The sequence below is a fragment of the Corvus moneduloides genome, chromosome 30, assembly GCF_009650955.1.
Source record: "Corvus moneduloides isolate bCorMon1 chromosome 30, bCorMon1.pri, whole genome shotgun sequence".
Classification (NCBI taxonomy): Eukaryota; Metazoa; Chordata; class Aves; order Passeriformes; family Corvidae; genus Corvus; species Corvus moneduloides.
The window spans coordinates 1,490,309-1,501,769 of NC_045505.1; the positions used below are offsets into that span (position 1 = coordinate 1,490,309).

Here is an 11,461-nt window from a genome sequence, read left to right on the forward strand (position 1 = left end):
GAAACAGACCCTGGCATTCCAAAACAGACCCGGCCACCCCGAAATGGGCTCTGGCACCCCAGGATGGGTGCTGGTACTGCCAAACAGATCCTCATACCCCCAAACAGACCCAAGCACCCCGGAACTGGTTCTGGCACCCCGGAGGGGATCCAGGAACCCCAAAACAGACCCAGGTACCCCGAGATGGGCCCTGACACCCCCAGATCGATTCTGGCACCCAGAGAGGACTTTGGTACCCTGTGAGGGAACCAGGCACCCCAAAATAGATCTTGGCACCCGGGATGGGTCCTGGAACCCCATGAGGGACCCGGCCACCCCCAAACAGACCTTGGCACCCCAAAACAGATCCTGGCACCCTGGGATGGGCACAGGCACCATAATACGGGTCTGGGCATCAAAAAATGGATCCAGGCACCCCAAAAAAGGTATTGGTGTCCCAAAACGAGTCCTGGCACCCCTGGAAGGGTCTTGACGCCTCAGGAGGAGCCCTCGTACCCCCAGACAGATATTGGCAGCCCAGAATGGGTCCTGGCACCCCAAAACACAGCCGGGCATCCAAAACCAGCCCCGGGCATGTCAGCACGGGCACAGACACCCAAGGCGGGACCCTGGTGCCCCAGGATGAGTCCTGGTACCCCAAAACAAACCCAGGAACCCACAGAAGGGTCCTGGCACCTGGGAGGGACCCAGGCACCCCAAAACAGGTATTGGCACCCTGGGATGGGTCCTGACACCCCAGAACTGGTCCTGGCACCTGGGAGGGACCTGGGCACCCCAAGATTGGTCCTGGCAGCCATAGATAGGTCCTGGCACTCTAAAACAGATCCTAGGACCCCAAACAGACCCAGACACCCCAAAACTGATCTGGGAACACCAAGATTGGTCCCGGCCCCCAAGAAAGACTCAGGAACCTCAAAACAGCCCCAGGCACCCCGAGATGGATCCCACCACCCTCAGACTGATTCGGGCACCCCAAGATTGTCCTGGCAACCCAAAACACCCCAGGCACCCTGGGATGAGCCCCAACACCCCAAACCAGGGCAAACACCCCTCCCCCCCGAATCACCAACACTCCCAGATTTACAAGGTTTTATTCCAGCAGCGAGCAGAACCCCCGGGGGAGGCCCAGACTCCCCAGTTCCCACCCCACAGCCCCACAGAGAGGACAATGGGGGGGTTGGAGCCCTCTGGGGGGGCTGGGGGGGGGGCACTGGCTCAGGTTTTCAGTGGAGGGTACCTGGTGTTGGGGGTCCCCAGGGAAGGGGAACTGGACGGAGGGGGGACATACTGGGGGGGGCCCAGCAGGTCAGGACGTGGGGAACCCCCCCAGGATGGGAATGGGCTCAGCTGGCCTGGACAAGGGGGATGGACCCCCTGCCCAAGACCCCCCCAGGACATGGACAGGACCCCCCAGGAAAGGGGGCTCAGGTGGCCTGGACTTGGAGGGACCCCTGGGAAGGAAAGAGGGGACCTGGGGGGCTCAGAAGGTCAGGACATGGGGGACCCTCTCCCCCGCCCCAGAAAAGGGGGTTCAGCTTGGCAGGACATGGGGGGACTCCCTGAGAAGGGGAGGCCCAGGGGGCCTCAGCTGGGCTGGACATGAGGGACCCCCCAGGACACAGAGACACCCCCAGGAAAGGGGGTTCACCTGGGGGAACACACCAGGAGGGGGGCCTGGGGGGGGCTGAGGAGATCAGGACATGGGGGACCCCCAGAAAAGGGGGGGGCTCAGCTGGGCTGGACATGGGGGGACACCCTGGGAAGGAAAGGGGGGGTCCGGGGGGGTCCAGGGGGGTTCAGCAGAGCAGGACATGGGGGTCCCCCAGAAAGGGGGGGCTCATCTTTCCAGGACATGGGGGACATCCCAGGAAGGAAAGGGGGGCCTCGGCTGGGCTGGACATGGGGTGCCCTCTCAGGGAAGGGGGTTCACCTGGTCGGGACTTAGGGGGACACCCTGGGAGGGCGGGGAACATGGAGGGTCCCCCTGGGAAAGGAGGGGTTCGGCTTTGAGGCCCGGGGGGCCTCAGCAGGTCAGGATATGGGGTCTGCCCAGGAAAGAGGGGGGCTCAGCTCAGCCGGCCAAGCCAAGGAGGGACCCCTGGGAATGGGGGCCCCCCAGGAAAGGGGGTTCAGCTTTCCAGGACGTCGGAGGACTCGGATACGAGTTTCCCATCACGGGTCTCGATCTTCTTGATGACGATGGCACGGGATTTGGGGGGGGCCGTGCCCTCGGGGGGTGGGGGGGGGCACCGAGTACCCCGAGCTGACCACAGCCCCCCCAAACGGCCCCCCAAAACTCCCCCCAAACCCCCCTCCAAATCCACCTGTGGGGAAGAGGAAGCAGCCGTGAAGGGGGGCTCATGGGGGGGCACCCAAAAGCAGGGGGTCCCAGGGACCCCCCCAAACTCACCCAGGTACCCCAAAGTCTTGGTGTGGATGCTCAGGTTCTGCACAGCAGCCTCGAGCCTGGGGGGATTGGGGGGGGTCCCCCAAACAGGATCAGTGATGGAGGGGGGGGGATAGAGAACATGGGGGCCTGGGGGGGAACTTGGGGGGGGGGGGGTGTCCCACAAATCTTTCTCCCAGACAGGGTCAGTGACAGGGGGGTATTTAAGGGACATGGCCAAGATGTTGGAGGGGGCTGGAGGGGGCCCCCCAAACTGAGTGGTTTTGGGGGCAGAGGAATAAGGGACATGGTCAAGTCGGGGGGGATTTGGGATGTGGGATGTTCATAGGATATGGGATACCCCGTGGGATATGGGATGCGGGATATGGGGTGTCCATGGGATGTGGGGTATGGAACGTGGGATGCCCATAGCATGTGGGATACTCGCAGGATATGGGACATGGAATATGGGATGTTCACAGTATCCAGAATGAAGGACATGGGATATGGGATGGAGCACGGGACACAGGGTGTGAGATACGGATGCCCAGAGGTTATGGGATGTGGGATGCCCATGGGATTTGGGACGCGGGATTTGGGGTCGGGGGTTCCCACCTGCTCTCCTCCCCCTCCAGCAGCTTCCTGTAGGTCGCGATCTCGATGTCCAGGGCCAGCTTGACGTTCATGAGCTCCTGGTATTCCCGGAGCTGCCGCGCCAGGTCCTGCTTGGCCTGGGCCAGGGCCCCCTCCAGCCCCGCCAGCTTGGCCCGGGCGTCCCTGAGCGCCAGCTCCCCGCGCTCCTCGGCCTCGGCCACCGCCGCCTCCAGCCCAGAGCGCTGCGGGCCGGGACGCTGAGCCCAGGGTCCCCTGGGCCGGTGCCCCCATGACCCCCAGCATCCCCAGTGTTCCAGTGTTCCATGTCCTATCATCCTCTGTGTTCCATGTGCCTGTGTCCTGGTGTTCCTCACTCCCCAATATCCCTCATATCCCACTATCCCTCACCCCCCTGTTCCCCCCAGTATTCCCAGCCCCCCAAAATCCCCTCCATCTCTGAGCCATCGCTCTCTCCTCCCGTTTCCCGGATGAGATCCCGAGGGATCCTCAGGAACCCAGTGGGGGGGTTCCCAAGAGGTGCTGGGGGATGTGTGGGGGAGGGGCAGGCAGTATCCACCCAAATTTCCATCCAGGGTGGACCCCAAACCTGATTTTTGAGAGCCTCAATCTCTGCCTGGATCCGCTGGATCCGCCGGTTCAGCTCCTGGATCTGGCTTCGGGTCTGGCGCAGGTCGTCTCCCTGCTTCCCGGCCGCCGTCTTCAGCTCTTCGTACTGGGGGCACCAGACAGGGGCTGGGAATGGGGGCATCCCCCAAACCCACCAGTACCCCAGAACCGGGAGGGAAGAGCTGGGATGTGATGGAGGCAGGAGGGATGCTCCGATAGGGATGTGGTGGCTCCAGTTGGAATTTGGTGGGTCCCGCTGGGTTTGGAACTGGGATCTTGGGGAAATGGAGACTGGGGGGACTCCTCTTTGCCCCCAACATCCCAAAATCTGGCATGGAAGAGCTGGGATTTGCCTGTGTCAAGAAGGATGTTCCAACTGAGATCTGGGATCTCAGGGGGATGGAGATGAGGGGACCCCTCTCTTCCCCAGCACACCCAAACCGGGGAGGAAAGAGCTGGGATGTGGCCACGCCAGGAGGGATGCTCCAGTCGGGATGATCCATTCGGATGTCGTGGGTCCGGTTTGGAGTCAGGGATGGGGAGGGGGGAACCTCACTTTTCTACCAGCACCCCAAAAATTCAGAGGAAAGAGCCAGGATGCGGCGATGCTGGGAGGGACGATCCAGCTGGGATGTGGCGGCTCTCACTGGAATTTGGTGGGTCTGGTTGGGCTTGGATCTGGGATCCCACGGGGATGAGGCCACCAGCACCCCAAAACAGGGCATGAAAGAGCCTGGGAAGAACCAGCACTGGGAGCTGCACCAGGAATGGGGATGAGGGCCCCTCCCTGCCCCGCGGCGCCCCAGCACTGGGACAGGCCCACGCCGGGGGGATGCTCCAGGCTGGGATGGGGCAGCTCCGGTTGGGTTTCCAGCCGGAATTTCTCCCACGCAGCAGCCACTCCCTCCAGGGCAGGGAGGAGGAGGAGGAGGAAGGGTTTTGGGTGAGGGGGAAGAGGAGGAGGAGGAGGGGGAAGGATTTGGGGCAGGGAGGAGGAGGAGGAGGAGAAGGAAGTTTCAGGGAGCAGGAAGAAGGAGGAGGATGGGGCAGGGAGGAGGAGGAAGGTTCAGGGAGCAGGGAAGAGGAGGAGGACAAGGAGGAAGAAGGATTGGGGCCCAGGAAGGAGGAGGACGGGGCAGGGAGGATGAGGAGGATGAAGGGTTGGGAACAAGGAGTAGGATCGGGGAGCAAGGAAGAGGATGAAGGTTTGAGAAGCAGGGAGGAGGAGGAAGGTTCAGGGCAGGGAGGAGGAGGATTAGGAAGAAGGAAGAGGATGGGGCAGGGAGGAGGTTGAAGGGCCAGGGTGTGGAAGAGGAGGAGGAAGTTTTAGGGAGCAGGAAGGAGGAGGAAGGCTCAGGGAGCAGTGAGAAGGAGGGATGGGGAAGCAGGGAAGAGGATCAGGGCAGGCAGGGGGAGGAAGGATTGGGCAGGGAGGAAGAGGAGGAGGAAGGATTGAGGGGAAGAGAGGAGGAAGGTGAAGGTTTGGGGAGCAGGGAGGAGGAAGAGGAGGAGAAGAAGAAGGAGGAGGAGGAGGAGGAAGAAGAGGAAGGCTTGAGGGGCAGCAGGGGGGGCTCTCCTGACCTTGACCTGGTAGAGGCCTTCAGCCTCAGCACGGCTGCGGCCAGCGATGTCCTCGTACTGCGCCCGCACGTCCGCCAGCACCCCGGCCATGTCCAGCTGGCGGCTGTTGTCCATGGACACCACCACGGCCGTGTCCGACACCTGCACCCGCAGCTCCTGCAGCTCCTGCGCACGCGGGGGGACGGGTTTAGCCGGGGGGCACCCCCCGAATCCCGGCATCCAAAATCCCAGGCACCCCCAAATTCAGGGAAGCCCCAAACCTCCTCGTAGAGCTGCCGCAGGAAGTTTATCTCGTCCGTGAGGCTCTCCAGGCGTGATTCCAGCTCCACCTTGGACATGTAGGCTTCATCCACGTCCTGCGGGAACACCCCTGTCACCCCCCTGTTCCCAGCACTCCCAGGAACCCCCCAGCAACCCCCTGGTCTCAGGGAGCACCCCCGGTGTCGGAGTCCCCCCTCGGTGTTGGGGTTCCCCCACCTTTTTGAGCAGGACGAACTCGTTCTCCTTCTCTGTGCGGTGGTTGATCTCCTCCTCGTACCTGGGCAGGGGGACACAAGGGGACATGGAGCAGTGGGGATGGGGGACATGGCGACAGGGGGGACATGGGGACAGGGGACAGGGGACAGGGAGGGATATGAGGATGGGTGACATGGGAACGTGGGGACAAGAGCATATAGGGAGACAAGGGGATGGGAGGACATGGGGACATGAGGACAGAGGGACAGAGGGACAGGGCGATGGGAAGATGTGGGGACATAGAGAGGACTTGGACCAGGGATGTGGGGACATGAGGACACAGGGAGACCCAGGGACATGGGGGGGGACATCGAGGGCTATGGGGCCAGGGGGACACGGGCATGAGGGGACATGGGGGTATGTGGGGGAGCACTCAGGGACTCTGACATGGCCTTGAATTCCTCGAGGAGGCTGCAGGCATGGCCTGGGCGGGCTCAGCAGCGCGTGCAGCCCCGGGGGGGCTCCAAGGTGGTATTGGGGGGATGTGGAGGGGTCTGGGGAGACATGGGGGTACTGGGGGATTTGGGGAACACCTGGGGACACTTGGGGACACTGACTTGGCCTTGAACTCCTCGACGAGCCCCCGGACGTGGCCGAGCTCCGTGCGCAGCCGCTGCCGCTCCTGCCCGAGCCCCTCGAGCTGCCGCCGCAGGGTCCCCGCGTAGCCCTCGAGGAGCCCCCCCAGGGTGCTGCGGGGCGGGGGCTGTGCCCGCAGGAGCCCCCACTTGGTCTCCAGGAGCTTGTTCTGCTGCTCCAGGAACCGCACCTGGGAACGGGGAACGGCACCTCAGAACCAGCCAAAACCACCACAAAATCACACCTGGAGGAAAGGGGGTCAGGAGCACTCCCACACCCCCAAAATCACCCCAAAATAACACACACACACCAAAGTCACCCCGAAATCACCAAAAAATTACCCCCACCCCCCAAAATCACACCTGGGGGAAAGCAGGGCCAGGGACACTCGCATACCTCAAAATCACCCCCACCCCCAAATCACACCTGGGGAGAAAGGGGGAAAAGAGGGTCAGGGGCACTTCCAGCACCCCAAAATTACCCCCAAATCACCCCCGGGGAAAATGGGTTGTGCTGGAGGGGGACATGAAGTGGAAGGGTGGGGGCAGGGGGGAGATTTGGGGTCCTGGGGCAAGCTGGAGTCTGGGTGTCCTTGGGGGGGTCAGGAGGGGGTCAGGGTGTCCCCAAGGAGGGTGTCAATGTCCCCGAGGGTCTCAGAAGGTTTCCAAAGGTGCTCAGGAGGTCCCAGCTGATCCAGCGGGTCCCTGAAGGGGAGCTGGGAGGGGTTCTCAATGTCCCCAGGGGTCTCAGGAGGTCCCCAAAGGTGCTTGGGATGGCCCAGCTGAGCCTCAGGGGGTCTCAGGGAAGGTGTCAATGTCCCCAAGGGTACAGGAGGTCCCAAGGAGGGTCTCAGTGTCCCCAGGTGTCCCAGGCTGTCCCAGGAGCCAGTCCCCAGGGTGGTCCCGCCCCCCCTCGGCTGCCCCCAGCCCCACCTTGTCGATGAAGGCGGCGAATTTATCGTTGAGGGTCTTGATCTGCTCCTTCTCCTCCCGGCGCAGCTCCTGCAGCTCGGGATCCACGGCCACGGCCAGCGGCGCCAGGAGGCTCCGGTTGATGGTGACGGCCGTGATCCCCCCGCCCGCCCCCGGGACCCACGAGGGACCCCCGAGCCCCCCGGAGCCGCCACGGAGCCCCCCGTAAGGGCCGAAGGCCGGGGCCGTGCTCATCCTCAGTGCCGGGCCGGCCGTGAAGGAGCGGGACGAGAAGGAACGGCCCGGAACGGCCGCGCTGCTCCGGACCGGCTGCCGGGGAATGGAGACCGACATCGGGGCGGGAGGAGAGGGGAAAGCGGGAAAAGAGGCTGAGGGAGCTTGGAAAGGTGTCTGGGAGGTGGGAAAGGAGGTCGGAGGAAGTTTGGAAAGAGGTTGGAAAGTGGATGAAGAAAGTCGGGGAGAGTTGGAAGAGGGTTGGAGGAGGTTGAGGGGGATGAGGAGGCTGCAGGGAGGATGGAGAAGGTTAGGAGGAGGATGAGGAGATTGGGGGAAGTTTGGAAGAGGGTTGGAGCAGGTGGGGATACAACAGTTGGGAGAAGGCTGCAGAGGATGAGGAGGGTGTGGGGAAGCTGGATGGAGGGTGGAGAAGGCTGGAAGGAGGTTGGAGTCAGAAGAGCCTGAGGAGGACGAGGACGATTGGAGGAGGCTGAGGACGGTTGCAAGAGGCTGAAGAGGCTCAGGAGGATGAGGACGGCTGGAGCAGGTTGGAAGAGGCTGGAGAAGGCTGAGGAGGACGAGGCCGAAGGCCGCGCTCGGGGCAGGGAGGCTCCGGCAGCCCCGGCAGGACCGGCCGGACGGGTCGGGGCAGGACGGGCCGGGCCGGGCGGAGCGGCCGGGCGGGTTCCCGGCGCGTTCCCGGGTTGGTTCCCGGGTTGGTTCCCGGGTTTATCCCGGAGCCGGGGGAGGAGAAGCGGGAGGAGGGACCGGAGCTTTAACCCTTTCGGGGCGTGGGATCCGCGGGGTCACCGGGATCCGCCAGGATCAGGACGGGTGGGAGGCGCGGGGGCGAAATGCGGGTCCCGGTGCCGCCCACCCCCCTCCGCGCCCCATCCCAGAGGAGGAGACCCACTGAGTGTCCCCAGGGAGTGTCCCCAGCCCTGTCCTCACCATGTCCCCTCACCTGGGCCTCCCAGTCTGGGTCCCCGACTCCATGTCACCAGGTCCTGTCTGCCCAGTTTGGGCCCCCAACCCCCGACCCCGGCCCGGGTCCCCCCAGTCTGGGTCCCCAGCCCCAACCCCTGACCCAAGCCCACATCCCCAGCTTGTCCCCCAGTCTGGGTCTCCGGACCAATGTCAACACCTTGTGTCCCCCAGTCTGTGTCCCCAACACCACATCCCAATCTGGGATCCCAAATTATTCCCCCAGCCCATGTCCCCAACTCCTGTCCCCCAATCTTTGTCACCATCCGAGGATCCCAAACTACGTCCCCACGGTGTATCCCCAATCTCTGACCCCAGCCCCTGTCCCCAAACCTGAGTCCCAACATGTGACTCCAGACACATCACTCCAAATCTGGCCCCACACCTGTCCCCAGCCCTGGCGTCACCAGGGCCTGTCCCCGGTACCAAACTCACCAGCAAAATGGGAAAACACCTCTGTGAAAAAAAGGCATGGGATGGATGGAGGTGAGTGCTGGGGTGTTCAGGAGTGTTCAGGGGTGTGCAGGTGTGTTATGGGGTGTTCAGGTGTGTTCAGGCAGGTTCAGGGGTGTGCAGAAGTGTTCAAGTGTGTTATGGGGTGTTCAGGGGTGTGCAGGTGAGTTCAGGGGTGTTCAGGAGTGTTCAGGTGTGTTCAGGGGTATTCAGGGGTGTTCAGGCAGGTTCAGGGGTGTTCAGGTGTGTTCAGGCGAGTTCAGGGGTGTTCAGGGGTGTGCAGGTGAGTTCAGGTGTGTTCAGGCGGGTTCAGGTGTGTTATGGGGTGTTCAGGTGAGTTCAGGGGTGTTATGGGGTGTTCAGGTGTTTTCAGGGGTGTTCAGGGGTGTGCAGGTGTGTTATGGGATGTTCAGGTGTGTTCAGGAGGGTTCAGGTGTGTTCAGGTGTGTTCAGGTGTATTCAGGTGTGTTATGGGGTGTGCAGGTAGGTGAGTTCAGGGGTGTTCAGGTGTGTTCAGGTGTGTTATGGGGTGTTCAGGTGTGTTCAGGTGTGTTATGGAGTGCTCAGGGGTGTGCAGGTGAGTTCAGGTGTATTATGGGGTGTTCAGGTATGTTCAGGTGTGTTATGGAGTGTTCAGGGGTGTGCAGGTGAGTTCAGGGGTGTTCAGGAGTGTTCAGGTGTGTTATGGGGTGTGCAGGTGTGTTCAGGTGTGTTATGGGGTGTGCAGGTGTGTTCAGGTGTGTTCAGGTGTATTATGGGGTGTTCAGGTGTGTTCAGGTGTGTTATGGAGTGTTCAGGGGTGTGCAGGTGAGTTCAGGTGTGTTCAGGAGTGTTCAGGTGTGTTATGGGGTGTGCAGGTGAGTTCAGGTGTGTTCAGGAGTGTTCAGGTGTGTTATGGGGTGTGCAGGTGTGTTATGGGGTGTGCAGGTGTGTTCAGGTGTGTTCAGGTGTATTATGGGGTGTTCAGGTGTGTTCAGGTGTGTTATGGAGTGTTCAGGGGTGTGCAGGTGAGTTCAGGTGTGTTCAGGAGTGTTCAGGTGTGTTATGGGGTGTGCAGGTGTGTTCAGGTGTGTTCAGGTGTGTTCAGGTGTGTTATGGGGTGTGCAGGTGAGTTCAGGTGTGTTCAGGAGTGTTCAGGTGTGTTATGGGGTGTGCAGGTGAGTTCAGGTGTGTTCAGGAGTGTTCAGGTGTGTTATGGGGTGTGCAGGTGAGTTCAGGTGTGTTCAGGAGTGTTCAGGTGTGTTATGGGGTGTGCAGGTGTGTTCAGGTGTGTTATGGGGTGTGCAGGTGAGTTCAGGCGGGTTCAGGAGTGTGCAGGTGAGTGCAGGTGGGTCCGACAGGTGCCGATGGGTGTGGTGGTGGCTCCGTTGGTGGCTCCAGCCCAGACTTGCCCGGCACGAGAGCGGCACATGCTGGGCACAGGGAGTGTGCAGTACCTGCGGCCCCGGAGTCAGGACCCGGGATTTGGGATCCAGGAGTTGGGATCTAGAGGGTTCCAGGGGGTTTGCCTCCAACTGGGCATTGGCAGCTCTGGGGCAGCATCTCCATCCCCCCCTCCCTCCCTCCCTGCCTTCCTTCCTTCCTGGAATCCTTCCTGGAATCCTTCCTTCCTTCCTTCCTGGAATCCTGGAATCCTTCCTTCCTGGAATCCTTCCTTCCTTCCTGGAATCCTTCCTTCCTTCCTGGAATCCTTCCTTCCTTCCTTCCTTCCTGGAATCCTTCCTTCCCTCCCTCCCTCCTTCCCTCCTTCCTTCCTTCCCCCCAAATCCATCCGGATTCCACCAGGAAGGAGGGGAGGGGGTCACATAGGTCTGAGCACCCGCAGCCCCACAGGGAGGGTCTCAAAGCCCCCCCAAACCTGCGGCGCCCGGGAGGGGACACGATCTGCTCCCCCCTTCGCCCCCCCCAGAGGCTCCCACCGCCCCACTCCCTCCCTAAATCCCACCCGTCTGTCTTATCAGGAAGGAATTTCCAGAGATAACCCTCGGAGAGGGGGGTAGGATGGGTCTCAGACCCTGCGGGACACGCCCCCAGCCCCCCAAGGCCACCGAGTCCCCCCAGGGAGCAGCGGGGACCCCCTAAACCCTTGCCGGCCCCAGCTGAGCCCCCCATGGCCATCAGCTGGGGATACCGAGGCGCGGAGGGACACGGGGGGGGACGCAGGGGGGGATGTGAGAGGGGACGGGGGGAGGGGGGACGTTTTGGGGATGGGGGAGGACACGGGAAAACACGAGGAGTAGACACTGGGGGATACCAGGTGGCACGGGAGGGACACAGCGGGGGGACGTGGGGAGACACCGGGGGATCACCGGGACATCGGGGATGTTTGGGGACCGGGGACACGGGGGGGAGCGGGAACACGGCGGGGGGGGGGGACACGGGTGGGACACGTCACCCCCCGGGAACGCCCGGAATGTTCCCGATAAGGTCCAGGGTGGGAGCAGCCCCGACACCGCCGCCTCCCCCTCCCCGCGCCCGTCAGGGGGTCCCAGGGGGTCCCCAAAGAGGGACGAGGCTGCTGGACCCCGGGCGGGACCCCCTGGGACCCTCGGGTCCGGCACCTCGGGGGCGTCGCGAGGAAAATGGGAAAAAGGAG

The 11,461-nt window shown here is 62.7% G+C and overlaps 2 protein-coding genes across 2 annotated transcripts; one reads left to right on the forward strand and one right to left on the reverse strand.

Annotated features, from left to right (window-relative positions):
• Positions 1 to 1,787: 1,787 nt before the first annotated feature.
• On the reverse strand, positions 1,788 to 7,820 carry LOC116436743 (keratin, type II cytoskeletal 8-like). Its single transcript, XM_032094105.1, has 8 exons — positions 7,213 to 7,820; positions 6,262 to 6,470; positions 5,666 to 5,726; positions 5,449 to 5,544; positions 5,189 to 5,353; positions 3,588 to 3,713; positions 3,002 to 3,222; positions 1,788 to 2,466 (listed from the first exon to the last, which is right to left on the reverse strand). Exons 1-8 carry the CDS (start codon positions 7,543 to 7,545, stop codon positions 2,130 to 2,132), a joined length of 1,548 nt encoding a protein of 515 aa, XP_031949996.1. The 5' UTR covers positions 7,546 to 7,820; the 3' UTR covers positions 1,788 to 2,129.
• Positions 7,821 to 8,043: 223 nt separating this feature from the next.
• On the forward strand, positions 8,044 to 10,156 carry LOC116436608 (extensin-like). Its single transcript, XM_032093830.1, has 5 exons — positions 8,044 to 8,938; positions 9,563 to 9,752; positions 9,843 to 9,902; positions 9,973 to 10,022; positions 10,153 to 10,156. The coding sequence occupies exons 1-5, from the start codon at positions 8,283 to 8,285 to the stop codon at positions 10,154 to 10,156; spliced, it is 960 nt and encodes a 319-aa protein (XP_031949721.1). The 5' UTR covers positions 8,044 to 8,282.
• The last annotated feature ends 1,305 nt before the right edge of the window (positions 10,157 to 11,461 follow it).